Source organism: Zootoca vivipara, chromosome 11 (genome assembly GCF_965207765.1).
Source record: "Zootoca vivipara chromosome 11, rZooViv2.hap1.1, whole genome shotgun sequence".
NCBI classification, from domain to species: Eukaryota; Metazoa; Chordata; class Lepidosauria; order Squamata; family Lacertidae; genus Zootoca; species Zootoca vivipara.
Window position 1 is genome coordinate 32,681,368 of NC_142594.1, and position 16,560 is coordinate 32,697,927.

Sequence of the window (16,560 nt, forward strand, 5' to 3'; positions counted from 1 at the left end):
GAGTTCTGTCCAATCAAATTTTCCCACAATGATAATTCTGCCTCTGAGCTCAAACATACACACATCATAATGGAACTGACTCACTGAATTTTAAAACTCACTGAATTGAGGCAGTAGTGATGCCAGCATGCCCACCTCTCCAAATTCATACATAACCTGCTGAGTTTCCCTGCAATAGCCAAACATCTCATATTTTAAAACAAGCTGCTGTGTGGGCCTGGGGAGACCAATATACATTCCATTGCATAGAACAGATTAATCAATCAATCAATCGACAAATTTAAAGAGCAGCAGCAGCTCCTTTGCCCCAAAAGGCAAAGGCCGAGATTATCAACAGATTCTAATGACAAATTAGAAAGGAACGTGTTGATTTGTCACTACTTTTTCCTGCGGCAACGTGAGAACACCGTGAAACAAAGAACGCGGGGATCTGATCTAATACCGCCATCTCCTGGTAGTTCGCTTTTTCGGCAAAAGGAAGGCAGGCCTAGGCCTCTCTGCTAGGTGGCAGCACTAAAAAAAGTCATGTAAAACACCCATCGCGCTTTTCCCCTCTTGCACGCGCGTGCTCTTTGGCGCTTTCTGCTTATTCCGTTTGCAAATTTCCACGCCTCCCCAAGGAAGGAAGCGCACAAATGCTGACGGTGAGCAACATTAATTCTGCCACCCACTCTTGCGCGTTGTCTGCAACGCCTTTAAAAGTTTCTCAGACATAGAACACGAAGCTTAAATTTGTGGAAGCAAGATTTTAGCGGCTCAAGGCTAGTAAAGCTGAGGCTAGTAAATAGGGAAGGCGGTGGCAGAGGGGAAGAAGAGAAAAGGAGGGGCAATGTGTATTTCAGTGGTGTGGATCTATGCTAGATTTCTGAAGGAAGTTAAAACTCCCATCCGTGCCGTATCTTCTCTAGGAATTAAAATGCTGTTGATTTCGAGGGAGCTGATATTTCATTAAGCAATGCAAACCTAGGGCTCAGGCTTGTTTTCCTGTTTCCGATTTCGCCGCGACAGCGCAGTCCTGCACATTCATGTCTACTCAGAAGTGAAACCCCCCATTTTTCCGTTTGTATGTGGAAAAAATGCCTTTCTTACAGGTCACCCCAGGGTCTCAGCAATGGGGTGAGAGGCAAGCTTTTTTTTTTGGAGGGAAGATATCTGTGCACGCCCGCGGCATCACCCGCGCCGCCCCAAATCTGCGGTTGCCTCTTTGTAAATTGTAACCGAATACAGTAAACCCGGGTCTTATTTCGGAGTTAACGTATACAGATCCATGGGCGTAGCCAGGATTTATTGTAGGGGAGGGCAGGTATTATGTTGGGGTGGGGAGAAACTGAGTTAACTGCTATGCAGTCGGTCAGTTAAATGTTATTATTTACTTGATTGACGGGGCTGCCTCCCCTGTCCCTCACCCCCCCCCCCCAATCCCCGGCCACGCTCATGTACAGAACCTGGCTCATACCAAAATAAAAACTTAGTTGGTCTTTAAGGTGCTACTGAAGGAATTTTTTTATTTGGCTGTAAATGAGGTGAAGATCCAGTGTTTGGGAATGATGCATTCCCTCAGTGGAAACGGTTTAGGAACGTAGGAAGCTGTCATACAGAGTCAGACCTTTGGTCATTTACCAGTAGCTCAGTACAGTATTCAGCAGAGCGTCTCCAGAGTCACGGCCAATCTTTCGTAGCCCTGTTTCCACATGCAGGGAGTCATGACCTTTTGTGCCAAAGCACCACTAAGCCCCAATTTAATGAATTTATTTCAGTGTATCTGAATATTGTTTGTCTTGCACTTAAAGTGCCAATTATTATTAGTAGTAGTATTAATTAAACTTATTCATTACTGGTAACATAGTCCATTTACGGTATAATGTGGTATCATAATATAAAAACATGCAATGCCAACAATTTAGAACACAACAATTTAGAACACAACAAAACATTCCTTTCTGGTAGCCACTTTTTGTAAAGTGCATAACATTTTTACAAAAAAACCACTCTATTGATATGGCCACCACAGAATTAATACTGTAGGGTGAGGATCAGGGCTATGCACTTAGTCTCACCCACAACATCATTTATTTTACCCTCCTTCCAGCAAGCAAGTTTTATGTGAAAACAAAGCCCAACATGTGAGCTCCTGGTTATGAACAGAGAGTGCTATGTACACTCTATGTAATTGGGACAAGCAGTCAGGACACCGTGCAGTTGGTTGGCTAGAGCCTTTCCCAGCATCCAAATGTGTGGGTACGTACACATGTATTATTCTGTGGCTCCTCTTTGCTGGTGTGAATTGTGCATCTGCAGTGAACTACAGCAGAGCATTTTGGGAGGATGCAAAAGAAAGGGGGAACTGCTTGTCTTTTTAACTTCTCTTTAAAAGTATCTCATATGCTAACGGAATCATACTCAGAGAGTAGGCCCTTTGTTACTTAAGTCCATTGTTTTCAGTGGGTTTACTCTTAACACAACTAATGTTTATTACAGTATTCTATGGCTGAAATTTTATATACACTTAAATCTGAACCATTTTACTGAGAATTCCCATTAGTAATGGGGTTAGAACTGCACCCTTAGTCTGGTTCCTGTGCATTAAGAATACAATTCTCTGTTTGTAATTCTCTGAATGCAATTTGCTGTTTATTTCACCTCCAGAACCTTTGCACAAATACTAGAAGGCTAGTAAGAAAAAAATGGTGTGGCTAGTATTTATCTCCAAGACAGGTATAATTATTCTGAAGTTGTTGTTATTTCATAAATTTATATAATGCTTAATACGAGACCAGGCTCTAAGCGGTTTACAGAAAGGATAAAATATATATGCACACAAATATACAAATAATGAAACTGAAAAAGTTACAACACTGGATAAAAGTCCTTCAAAAGCAAAAACAGAGTAGCATAGTTTGAAAACGTCTTAAGAGTCAGAGAACTTACTCAGTAGCCAGGACACTAAATTGCTTTAAGGTGGATGGAAGGTTGGAAAGAGGTACAGTGCGCAGCCATCTGGACCTCACCCAATTCCAACCACATCCACTTCCCCATAACTACCTTGATAGGAGTACCATTCCCTTCCGTCTTCCCTCAGCCTCTTGCTAAAGCACATCCTCACTTACAATATTCAGCATTCACATATTATTCACACCCAACTATATTCACACCCAACTACAGTGGTCCCTCGACTTATGAATTTAATCTGTTCTGAACGGACCTTCATAAGTCGAAAAAATCGTAAGTAGAAGCCAATGGGGGAAAATAAAAATCGTAAGTTGAAAAAATCCTATCTAAACCGCATCCAAAATGGCGGACGGAGCTCCGTTCGTAACTCGAAACATTCGTACGTTGAGTTATTCGTAAGTCGAGGTACCACTGTACTCCCAACTAATTTCCCAAATCACTCAAACTACATAAACACAAATCATACAACACCCAGTACTCATCCCTTTCTAATTCCCACACCTTCAACCCATCCACCAATATGCATGTATACATGCTCCACCCACCCATTCTTTTCAGTTTTTCCCTCTCCATCATCAAACCGCTAAGACTTTATTCACTCTACTAAAATGTACTGCAAAATTACCAGGAGACACAGGCTGAACTGTGTAGCATCTATCTATCCGGAGATGTACTCTCCTAGATAGCAATCTGGCTCTCGCTCAGGTTGCTATCTCCCACCTACGACTCCCCCAAGCTTCTTCCACTGGGGAGGAAAAAAGAATGCTTTGATGGTGTTTCCTGCTTGGCAGGGGGTTGGACTGGATGGCCCTTGTGGTCTCTTCCAACTCTATGATTCTATAAACACGTAGCAGCGATTCCAAAAAATAGACCACAGGCAATTATACTTCATCCAGCAGAGCTTTACCTGCTACTGAAGGCAAATGAGCATAATGGTCACAAATCCAATACATACTCAGGATTGGCACAGTCCATTAAAAAATCCAGTTGCAGCACTCACAATAAAACTTACAAACTTATAATAAGACTAAACCTTAACACTATAGCATACACCAGAACAAAGGGAAAGAAAGAGAAAGTGAGTGAGACCCAGGCTCCTCCTGGTATTACTAATATAGTCAGCATGACATTGTCAGAAAGATAACAGAACCAGTTTAAACCAGCTGTACTCAGCTTCCCAGAAGGAATATAACCCAAACAAAAACCTTCCTGTTTCTTTCACATAGAAAGAAAACCACCTAGAACCCTCTTGAATTGATCAGAATAGGAGAGATCTCTACACATCAGATCAATACTATTTGTACTAAGAAATGCAAACTGATGGGTGGAATTTCCCACACAAAAAATAATAACCCAACTAGAAGGGGGTTGCTAACATTTAATTCATTCTCACAATGAATATGAATATTTAAAAATGTGTTAAACAAATAAGTTATGAATAGGTTGTTCATGAATGCTTCCTTACAGTTTATTATAATTCTCTCTCCTTGTCTCTTACTTGAAGATCCTGGACTGACTGGAAGTACAATTTTTATTCAGAGATTTGTAGTGCCTGGTTAGCATCGCAATGAGAGGGCTGGTGAACATGAAAAATAAACTGCTTTTCAACATGAATTTACCTTGGCTTATCAAGTTGTCTACAGACATTATATTCAGAGGGGATTCCGCTAGGTTTCTTTGCCTTAAGATTGATAGCTCCAGTGATGAATTGGACAAGGAGAACAACATTTTAGTGAAAAATCTGGCTGGTATGGGCGTGGATGTCAAAATGGTAAGAAAACGACAGCCTGGTGTTCTCAAGAGGCAGATCACCAATGAAGATGGCCTGAAGATTTTTTTGCAAGGAAAAGGGGCTAACAGAGAAGCCATTGCCAGTATAATCTCACGTTATCCACGTGCCATCACTCGCTCACACCAGTCTCTCAAAGAACGCTGGGAAATCTGGCGAAGCATTTTGATGACCGACATGGAAATTGTAACAATCCTGAAACGTTCCCCTGAATCCTTTTTCCGTTCTGGGAATAATGAAAACATGCAGAAGAACATTACCTTATTTCGTTCTATTGGACTGACTTCTAAGGATCTTTGCAACATGCTGACCAGAGTTCCAAGGGTGTTTTCTAACAGTATAGAGCTCAATAAACAAATGATAAGCCTCTTGAATGACATCTATTCAGATCTAGGTGGAGAAAAGCCAGATGACTTTGTAAAACAGATAATTTCTAAAAATGTCTTTATCCTCTTACGGAGCAGCAAGCAAGTGAAAGCAAACGTTCAGTTTTTGCAGTCATCTTTAAGTCTGAGCAATGAGGAATTTCTAACGCTGTTGCATGGGCAAGGAGGTGATGTTCTGGATCTCTCTAATGAATACCTAAAAAAGACACTTGCAAACGTGAAAGAGAAACTGTTGTCTCATGGGTGCTCTGAAATAGAGGCAGATATGTTTGTCCTTAAGCACATTCGCATTCTATACCTTTCTCCACAGAACCTGAATGATAAAATAGATTGCCTCTTGCAGGCAAATATTAACATTAATCTAATACTGAAAAGTCCTCTAGTTCTGGACAAAAGCATCAAAACTATAAGTAATCGTATTGATGAGCTGGGAAAGCTAGGCTATAACTTTCAAATCCATGGGATTGGAATTCTTGCGTTAAGTAAACAACGATTTGAAGCAAAATTGGAAAAGTTACAGGCAGCAACAAGTTTGCACGGCTCTAATTGATGTGCGACCACCAATGCATGGGTCTTTTTTGACCCAGAAGAGGGCAAACGGGCGTGGGGAGGGGTGGTAATGGAGGCGAATGGGCTTATGCATGCTCCACCATCCCGTGGGGGGGGGGAGAAATTGCACCCGGTGCACCCGGGTGCAAAATGGTTGCTGCCTGTACAAAGTACATAATAAATATTTTTTATTTTTTAATTGCCTGATGTGACCAAAGAAACGGAAAGGAAAACTTACGGAAGAAATAAATAAATGGCACTGAGGTTAAAAATCATTTAGCCTTGCTGTACTTTTTTTGAATTAATAACTATTCGTGGCTATTCTAAAATTTCAAAAGTGTTGGTTTTAATAGGATCTGGTGAATGGATGTGCTTCAAATCTAGGAATATCTTTACATATCCTCCCTGATATGCTACATTTCTACATTGATTTATTTAAAGATGGAGCCTTCTAACCTGATAGCTGAAATGATGCAGTAGCAATGAAGCATTACTTCTTGTATTTGCTGAATGTATGTTTTCCTATTTCTTGTGCCTCTTTCCTGCTCTTTTAAACGGAGCATTGTATTAAGTTGCCTATGTATTTCTTGGCTCAGGTTAAACTTAAAATGAATGTTGCTTTTCTGTGTAATTCCACCCCCCCACCCCCCTTGCCTTTGATGGCCACTTAAGGAACTGTAATTTTTTATACATAACAAAACTGAAACTGAAACATGGTAGGCAGAATAGCAGCTATTTTCTTTTTGGTATTTAGAGTGAATTAAAATAATAAATCAATGGGACAATAAAAAGAGTCTTTGGAGGGAACGTAATTTATAAGGGAGGAGCATGATTTAATTAAATATTTTTTTAAAAAAAAAACAACTTTACATTCAGCCCACCCATTAACTGAAATTTCCATGAAGAATTTTATCAGTTGAACCCAGAACTTCTTTTGACAGTTACTATGGACGTTAAAATGAAGATGATATATGGTGGCAATAGCAGTCAAGTGGAAAAATATATACGACTAATTGACAGCTAGAAAGGGCAAGCTCTCTTGTGGTTAAAACATCCACAAGATGAAAGGATAGAAGTCTTTGGGGAATAATTCACCCTACAATTTACTGCTACTAATTACGGGTATGTATGAAGTATGCACCATGCTGTAAAAACAGTCAGGAATAATTTGTGTTGGCCATTAGTGGTAAAAATAATCTATTAAGCTTTTTTAAAACAACCCTTTTGACTATAAATTCTAAGCAATTATGTTCCTGTGGATGATTAGAACTCATATTGTATCCTTGAAGAAACAGAAGTTTGTTTGAAACAGGATGCATCAGACAAATCACAGTGAGCTAATCTTAGATACTCTTCTCCCCTGGAATCCTTAGAGAGGTCCTCATACTGTTTTTTCCTTAGAAAAAAATGTACATAGTTTTCTTTCTCTGCAGGGGAGTTGCCTGCTTATGAGAAATTTGTCATGTGAAGTTGTTTTTTTTAACTTAATCTGTAAAACATGGATTCTACATTTAGAGGACTTCAAAGGAGATGGCAAGTCAAATTCTTGAGTGACGTAAATGTTGACTTAGTGATTGTTGTGTGATAATTATGGGATCTGCAAAGTAATGTGTATTAGTATTTTAAATACATTTATGTATTCACAATAGTATTTTTTTATAAAAAAAGACAACAACTTGTAATTCAGTTTCTTAGAAGACAATTTATGTGTAGAAAGTTCCTTGGATGGGTTGAGCTGTACCCTAAACCCATGGTTTGTACTAATATAAGTTATAGACATACAACAGGAAAACTATGGTTTGGAGTCGTATATCTTTTGTTTTCTATCTGTCCAGCACTTTGCTTCGTAAGTTGACTCCCACCTCCATGGTACAAAGGACCTATCTTGGATTTGCAGTGGCCTGTGAGTTCAGACAAAATGGCAAACCTCATTTGGTACAGTGTTATGTAAAACAGCTTCAAGCTGTCGAAACAAAATTTTAAAATATCCTTCCAGTACCACCTTAGAGAGCAACTAAGTTTGGTATGAGCTTTCGTGTGCATGCACACTTCTTCAGATACAAGACACTTGTATCTGATACAAGACACTTGTATCTGATACAAGACACTTGTATCTTCAGACACTTCTTCAAGCTGTGGTTTCTGTTCCTATTTTGTCCCCATCAAACCACAATTTCTGTGCTGGCTCGGGGGGTGGGGTGGAGGGGCGGGTCAGACATTAAAACAAAGTGTGGTTAGCTAAACAAATGGTTTTGTGTTATAGCTGAACCCAGCACAAATCTATTGATTCTTAATTCAGAAGTGAGCAAGTGTTCAGTAGGGCTTACTCCCAGGTCATTGCAACCTTTTATGTTGAGCTGTTAGGGAGCACATGACTGCCCACTTTTCCTGCCCTCTGCATGGAAGTGCAACCACAGGACTATTGTACGCATTGGATAGTTCTAGACTAATACTACTTTGTTACAGCTCTTAGACTGCTGCTCTTGGACCATTTCAAACATCAGGCAAACCTGAATGTGCCACCAAGGGCACACTAAACAGGGAAGTACAAACAGACCTGTGTTTAAGTGTTTTATGGCATGCCATTTTGAAAGAGTTTCTTTTCAAAAGCAGCATATAAGGCTTCCTGTAATTTTGAGGAAAGACCATAGTTCACTGGTAGGGCATCTGCTTTCCATGCGGATGTTCCCAGGACTGGCAGTTTCTTCTTTTCCTCTGTTCCTAAATAAGGACTGCAGAGCTACAGAAGCAATAAATGTGAGCCGCTTTTGCCAGAAGGAAATGAACTGTGAAGGTTCTATAGGGAGCGGAGATATTGGCGGCAACAAGGAACACACAGAAGGGGATTATATCCAATTGCTAGTGCCTCAGAGGACTGAACAACGTTAAGAACTGGAGCTATGAAGCTGAAAGCCAAGAGCAGGAATCCTGGGCATATGGTGTCTCTTTTAAGTATGCTAATTATTCATGTTTGTTTCTGAGGTGATGGAAGGAGACAGCACAAAACACAGCTTAGAGCCTAACAAAGGTTCGAGGGTGTGTTGTTTGCACAGGGTTGCCCCCCTCTAACAAAGGTAAAACTTTTTTTTTTGTAGTCTTTGTAATAAGCAAACAACTGGAGGCTTTCACCTCCCCCTAGGAAAAAAAAACCCACACACATTTATTTTGTGGTGTGCACCATATGTTCCTTAAAAATAATGTTGGGTTTTTTTGAAAAAAAATCACTTGGAAGAGTCATGAGACAAGGACATTTGCCACCAGCTGGAATTGCCGTAGCTGTATAAAGAGCCCTCTAACTATTTTGTTTTTGACATCATGGAATTCACTGCTGACACATTTCATAAAGTTTGCATTTCTAGAGCTTCCAGCAGATAGAAGTATATTTGTTAGCTGAAAGGGCTTGATGTGCAGGCGCTTTGGTCAACTCCTGGCTGAGAAGAGTTGGAAGAAGTGATGCCTAAGTGGTGGCAGTTTTCTTGAAAATTTTAAATTGCTATTTTTTTCTGGAAACTTGTCCTATGCTAATTAGAGTTATTTATATCTGAAAATGGAATGTTTTCCACAGAAATTTTTCTACCCCATCTTTCCTCCGAATCACAGCAGAGCAGGAAAAAAAAAATACTTCGCTATCACTCCTCTATTTCTGAACCAAATTGCATTTCAAAAATCTCTGCATACTTAGTTTGGCTGCAAGCAAATATTCTCTTGACCATTCTGGACATCCAGTCTCCATAACTAGGAAACTTTCCTAATAATAATAATAATAATAATAATAATAATAATAATAATATAATTTCCTGGCTGGGGCTGATGGGAGTTGTAGTCTTAATTCTCAAAGATAACATTTACAGCCACTTTGACAGCTCTGAATACTTACACACACCTGTGTCTAGGCAGGTATTCCCAGGTATTCAACTATGGAGCAGTTGCAGCAACAGGGGACCACTTCCCCTCCACCAGTTCATGTACCTTCCCCCAACGGGCTGCATGCACTCGGCCTGAGACATTGCCCTTGTGGAAACTGCCTCTGCTCCACCCTCTTCTATTCTCTCCTGGTTCTGGGAGATAGTGGTTCAGGAGAGGGTGAGGAAGCACTCGGCCCTTCATTTGCCTGGTGTGCCTCTTCCACCAGCTCTGAAGCTTCCCATACTTCTGATTCTTGCCTCCTGGCTGGTACAGGTCCCCACAAACCACTGCCCCCCTCTCCTGAGTCAGACTCCAGTCCCCTTCCCCCCCTCATTGTACCCTCTTCAACATCTTGCCAGTCCCCGACATGTCCTTTGTCAGTGCTGCAATTTTTAGGGCCCCGGGGAAATTAGACTGGCCTTGACTAGAGCCAGGGCCTTTTCAGCCATGGCCCCGGCCTGGTGGAACGCTCTCCCACAAGAGACCAGGGCCCTGAGGGATTTGACATCTTTCCACAGGGCCTGCAAGACGGAGCTGTTCCGCCAGGCCTTTGGGCAGGATGCAGTTTGACTTACTTTCCTTTGTATAAAACAAGCCCGAAGGAGGCCCCCAACCTGTTCACAGGTCCTTGTATGATCAGTGGAAAGAGTTGATTCTGGCAAGAATTAACCACTCTCAATTCCAACCTGATAATTGCCACCTGCCCAGATTTGAACTTGTCTGAATTAATTTTAAGATGTATTTTAATTAATTGAAGTCTGTTTTTATGCATATTGTGTTGTTTTTATGCATATTGTGTTGTGTTTATGATGTTAGCCGCTCAGAGCTCGACCTCGGCCGGGAAGGTAAAGGTAAAGGGACCCCTGACCATTAGGTCCAGTCGTGACCGACTCTGGGGTTGCGCGCTCATCTCGCATTATTGGCCAAGGGAGCCGGCGTATAGCTTCCAGGTCATGTGGCCAGCATGACAAAGCCGCTTCTGGCAAACCAGAGCAGCACATGGAAACGCCGTTTACCTTCCCGCTGTAGCGGTTCCTATTTATCTACTTGCATTTTGACGTGCTTTCGAACTGCTAGGTTGGCAGGAGCTGGGAAGGTCGGCCGGGAAGGGCGGGATACAAATACAATGTTGTTGCTGTTGCTGTTGTTTTGTTATTATTATTATAAAGTAAAAACAACCGTAACTGTAAAATTAACTTATTTTGTAAAAGGAAATATACAACAGGGAAAGGTAATTGTTAAAACTTGGACTGCACAGCTGATTGATGCTGTTTGTTCCAATGTACAGGCTCAATGTGTTCTGTGAGGGAGATCCACGCAGAGAAATTTCTCGTGCCAGTAAGTCTCCAAAGTGAAAACAGGTATGTAAAGAAAATTTGTGGAGATTCAGTAAAGGAACAGGGAGCAGTTGGAAGATCAAAGGAACTGGAACGTAAACAAATCCCAAGCTACACACACTGAATCTATGAAAAATGCCCTGCTGCCGTCTTTGCTGAAGAGATAAAGTTAGTGTGGAATCCATGCAGAATCCATGCTGGATGATTGAAGACAAGCCAGTCTTGGGCGATTAAGAACACATCTGCACTTGTTGTTTTGTCAGAGTCAATTTGCCATGGTTTTGATGAATTGAAAGCACATCTGGTATCTGGAGATTAGGCAGCATGCCTTTTGCACAGACCGTTAGTTTTTCGGACTTCTGCATTGTCTCTGCGAGATGGTTTTGCAGATTTCCAGCAAGATAGACCAAGTGAAGATTCAAAGAAGGCTGACTGTTTATTCCCTCCTCTTCTGACTCAGTGATGCTCCTGAACTTGAAAAGGAACTTGAAAATACATAATTTGCTTTCATAGAGAATCCTGTTGGCATTTGTCTTAGAGTATATCATTCATCACTATTCTGGCTCGCTATAATCTGCCAGACTTCTAGATAATAAATTTTAGTTGCATTTAAGTATTATTTATTTGTAGTATTTTTTTTTCCCACCTTTCACCACAAGATTCCAGGGCAGGTTACAGAAATAAAATATAAAAGTATAAAAACAAGCAAAACTATTTCAATTATGAAACACACAAAACCATTCCAAATGGAACAGACAGCATACATTCAGCAAAAGTGATGGATTTTGCAAAGCAATAGGTGCCATTGCCCCAGGCCTCATGCTTTGAGGGGTTATATCAGCATTGGCAAACTTGCACTTTTAACTAAGAACAGAAAGCAAGGGGGCCCTTTCAGCATCTTTAAAAGGTCTCATGAAAGGTAAAGGTAAAGGGACCTCTGACAGTTAAGTCCAGTCGCAGACGACTCTGGCGTTGCGGCGCTCATCTCGCTTTACTGGCTGAGGGAGCCGGCATTTGTTCACAGACAGCTTCCGGGTCATGTGGCCAGCATGACTAAGCAGCTTCTGGCGAACCAGAATAGCGCACGGAAACACCGTTTACCTTCCTGCCGGACTGGTACCTATTTATCTACTTGCACTTTGACGTGCTTTCGAACTGCTAGGTTGGCAGGAGCAGGGACCTAGCAACGGGAGCTCATCCCGTCACGGGGATTCGAACCGCTGACCTGAGTGGCAAGCCCTAGGCTCTGTGGTTTAGACCACAGCGCCACCCATGTCCCTATAAAAGGTCTCACACTGGCCTTTTAATAATAAATCCTGACCATATCAGGATCTCCTTCACAGTGATTATGTAGCTTCCTGCAAACACTTTATCACAAAATAATTTGCCCTAAAATTCAGGAAAAATTGTGCTGTTGAAATGCAGCTTGGCAAAAAGTTCATTTATCTGCACTAAATTAAATGCAGAATGTCAGAGGGAACACTGGAGCGATAAAAGATTCCCTTGCCCTCAAAAGCAAGCTTATTTTCAGGTTTAACAGTTCTCTGGAACTTCTTAATTTAAAGCTGATATGATTGATACTAGAAGCTAAGGATTTACACAATAAAATATCACATATACTATTGCAGCTCCTTTATCTTATCCTCATTGAAATGTATTGTGGAAACAAATCCCCTTCACCATGCATAAGCCCCAGTCAGAAATAAAAAGTGCAGTCAGGTATGAATATTAATAAATATTTACTGGTAGCCAGGTCATAAGAGTGCTAAGTACAGGAAATAGCAACCAGATTTATTGCGGTTATGGTGGGGTGTCTGGTAGCGTATAGCCATGCTGGCAGTGAGGTGGGGGCTGTGTGGATGCGCCAGCAAATGGATCAGATTGCCTGGCAACACTCCTCTTGGTGAACCCATGTGGTGCTAACTTTGCTGTTGCCTTGCCCTGTCCCAGGCCCATCCAAGTATTGGTGGCACCAGTGTCAGGGGGACAGCTCCAGCAAAACACACAGCGTATGATTCATGCCCCACTGTTCTAGCACAAGTACACCAACAGAGTGTGCGCGCGCCAATGTTCAGTTTCTACCCCTGTGCCCCACAGGACCAGCCCAAGGCATTTTGCAGCCTGAGGCAAAGATGGTAGTTCCTTCTACAGTCCATGTAGAAAAGCCCCTAAGGGGGTCCCTGCACCAGGACAATCTAGATGGATTTTATTTATATCTATAAGATTTTGCAGACTTTGGCTGTGAACTGGGGCCCTCCCCCCCCCCAAATTCAAGTTGCACCCTACTGCTTCAAATTGGGCCCCACTGGCTAGCCCTGAGTCTCATAGTTGCTGGGCGTGAGTTGCCCTGTCCTTGCATAGAGCCTTGCATTTACAATTTGGGGAGAGGGGAGACTGCGGCACTGGGAAGCGGGCAGGCTGGCAAGGTCCTCCTATCCTACCCCATTTTAAATTCTCATTCCTGTAATTTTGTCTATGGCACTGTGAACATTACAACTGTGTTGTAATTGGACAGTAAATAACTTGCCTTGAAATATCACTTCCATTTAAAGGCATTCATAGGTTACTAAAGAGGGTCTTACAAGGGTGTGGTGTGTGTGTGTGTGTGTGTGTGTGTGTGTGTGTGTGTGTGTGAGAGAGAGAGAGAGAGAGAGAGAGAGAGAGAGAGAGAGAGATGGTGTTATTGTTGAAACGTTAAGGATCCTACCAGGAATCATACTCAGAATAAAAGACAAAGAATGGTTTGTACAGTAGTTGAACTCGGTGACCTGACCTGAATCCCCAAGTCCCTTTGCTCATGGTACTTTGACATACTGTGTATTTTTCAACCCTCTTGTTCCTTCATAGTCGTGAGAGAATCATTTGATTCCCAGAGTAACAGTTTATTTGCAGATCTTTCCAGTTTATGTGTTCCATTAATAATTTAAATGTGCAGATTCCATGAATCACGGCTTCTCCTAACATCTTGGCTGGTATTCAACGTATGCTATAACTTTGAGGGCACTGTAGGGCAAACTTTAAAGATAAAATTGATTGTCATTTTGTGTCAAGAAGCATTGAAACAAAACAATAATCCAATGTTCAGAGATGCAATAAACATGTCTTTCCAGAGCTCATATGTTTGGTGCTAGCTGTAAAATTAAATAATTGCCTTCCCTGAAAGTTCAGTCCAAAGAAACGGCCCTAGGAACATTGAAAACATGAACATTATCCTATGCTTTTCTCCTCTAAGCATTTTGTTCATCACCTACCTTGGGGAAAAGCTATAACTCAATGGGAGAACATCTCCTTAGGATGCAGACAGATTCCCCCCACCTTGGGAGGAAGGATTAACAATTTGTTCTCCCATTCCACCTTTTGAACCCTACCAGTAAGGAGGCCTAAGCTGGATGCTCCAAGCTTAGACTGCATGGCTTAAGCGAGCCATCTTTATGTTTCTATACAAATAATTTAGAAACATTTACCATTTTGGAACCTAAGTTATACTGCCTGTTTTTTTCTTGCTGCTATGTGGAAAAAGCACATGAATCTGTCCTTTGAAGAGCTTGTAAGTAAACCATTTTAAAGTTAGCAAATACATTATTTTTCTATGCTAAGGGAAGTGTGGAACTTTGGAAGAAACTTAGAAGGGGGTATGAAGGGGGTATTTTAAAGGTCAAACAGCCTATACAGTCATACCTAGGTTTAAGTACGCTTCGGTTTGAGTACTTTCAGTTTACTCCGCGGACCCGTCTGGAACGGATTTATCCACTTTCCATTACTTTCAATGGGAAAGTACGTTTCAGGTTAAGTACACTTCAGGTTAAGTACGGACTTCCAGAACCAATTGCACTCATACTTCAGGTTAAGTACACTTCAGGTTGAGTACTCCACGGACCTGTCTGGAACGGATTAATCCACTTTCCATTACTTCCAATGAGAAAATTCACTTCAGGTTAAGTACGCTTCAGTTTAAGTACTCCGTGGACCGTCTGGAACGGATTAATCCACTTTCCATTACTTTCAATGGGAAAGTTCGCTTCAGGTTAAGTACGCTTCAGGTTAAGTACAGACTTCCGGAACCAATTGTGTACTTAAACCGAGGTACCACTGTAGTTCCATGCTCTGCTTTGCTGCATATTTTGTATGGTAATTTTAAATCTCTGCTGGGGTTCCCTTGCCAAAGAACACTTGCTCCAAACCTGAATCTAAGAATCCAGGATTATCCCTTTTATTTTAACCACATACAGTGGTACCTCGCTAGACGAATGCCCTGCTAGACGAATTTTTCGCTAGACGAATGGGTTTTGTGATCAGAGGTTGCCTCATAAGATGAATTCGTTTTGTGAAAAATTTGTCTAGCGAATCTCAGTTTCCTATAGGAATGCATTGAAATTCAATTAATGTGTTCCTATGGGCAAAATTTTTTAAACAAAATTTCAATGCATTCCTATGGGATTCGCAAGACGAATTTTTTGCAAAACGAATTGACTCACAGAACGAATTAAATTCGTATTGCGAGGCACCACTGTATCTTTTTTTCCTTTTACCAGATTAAACCTACAGATAGGTTAGAAAAAAGAGAATGAGGCAAAGAAGGAGGGAGAGAAGGCAGCTGTATCAGGGCAATGGCATGGTGAAAGGGTGTTGCCGTGTTGCCCCAAAGAAAATCACACCCACCCTGAAGCTGTTTTTTGCCCTGACATGAAAAAAACCCCACATCAATAGTCTTGTGTCCCATTGAAAACAACAGATTGGGCCTTAGTCGTGTCTAGCTGACATGGATTTCTAAAGTAGTTGGGCCCTTGCTAGATTTTCTGGATTGAAGTCATTTATTTCAGCTGGTTTAAAACCCTGCCCAGGTCTATGAGGGCATAGGGCTTGAAGGGGAAGCAGCAGCAAGTCCAGCAAATATTGTAGGGGTCCTTGGGCAGCTCCAAGAGGCAGGCAGACAAAAGATACAAGTGAAACCTTATATAGGCAGACCAGGCCTGAAGTGTGCAAGGAGCTGGCTGGCTGGCTAGGACCCTCACCTTAGATATCACATTTCCCTTTTTCTCTGTGTTCATATTGACTGAGGACTAGATTATTTTCCATATGACCACCCATTCCAGTTTTCCTTTAATCGTTCTTTTCAACTAAAAAATGTGTAATGGCTTTTTCAAGGAATAGCCTATATACACACATCTTTGCTGGGACCCCACCCACCCCCGTTGAGCAAAACATAAATGAATAGTCTTATTGTGTCTGATGTTATCTGTGTTACATATTGAAGAACTGGAAAGGATGACTGGAGAAAAATTCAGGATAACTGGTTGGGGAAAATGAATCGGCCAGTGGTTGGCCTGCCTTGTGCTTGCTGTCATAGCATATTATAGAAAATAGCATATTTAGGATGTAATCCTGCATAGGGTTGCCAGACTCAATAGAGGACAGGACTTCTGTGCCTTTAATTGTCTTGCTCTCTTTTGAGTCTGGAAACCTTAAAGAGAAACCAGCAGAACCTTTGCTTGGAAATTAAACAAAGGATCTGCTGGTTTCTCTTTAAGGTTTCCAGACTCAAAAGAGAGCAGGGCAATTAAAGGCACAGAAGTCCTGTCCTCTATTGAGTCTGGCAACCCTAATCCTGCACCGTAGTCCCCCAAACTCCCACCCCACCCCAAAC

General features: G+C 41.5%; 1 protein-coding gene across 3 annotated transcripts; it reads left to right on the plus strand.

The window, feature by feature from the left end:
* The first annotated feature begins 559 nt into the window (after positions 1-559).
* MTERF1 (mitochondrial transcription termination factor 1) lies at positions 560-7,483 on the plus strand. 3 transcript variants are annotated; one of them, XM_088653613.1, is made up of 4 exons: positions 604-644; positions 2,090-2,238; positions 2,647-2,715; positions 4,454-7,483. In XM_088653613.1, the coding sequence occupies exon 4, from the start codon at positions 4,517-4,519 to the stop codon at positions 5,672-5,674; it is 1,158 nt and encodes a 385-aa protein (XP_088509739.1). In that variant the 5' UTR covers positions 604-644; positions 2,090-2,238; positions 2,647-2,715; positions 4,454-4,516; the 3' UTR covers positions 5,675-7,483. The 3 variants fall into 3 exon arrangements, with proteins under 3 accessions (XP_034986184.2, XP_088509739.1, XP_088509737.1); XM_088653611.1 differs by lacking the exon at positions 2,647-2,715; XM_035130293.3 differs by lacking the exons at positions 2,090-2,238; positions 2,647-2,715 and having other exon boundaries at positions 560-644.
* The last annotated feature ends 9,077 nt before the right edge of the window (positions 7,484-16,560 follow it).

Bases quoted from the DNA above. Each gene is read 5' to 3' on its own strand.
- MTERF1 (XM_035130293.3), top strand. From the start codon at position 4,517: ATGAGAGGGCTGGTGAACATGAAAAATAAACTGCTTTTCAACATGAAT.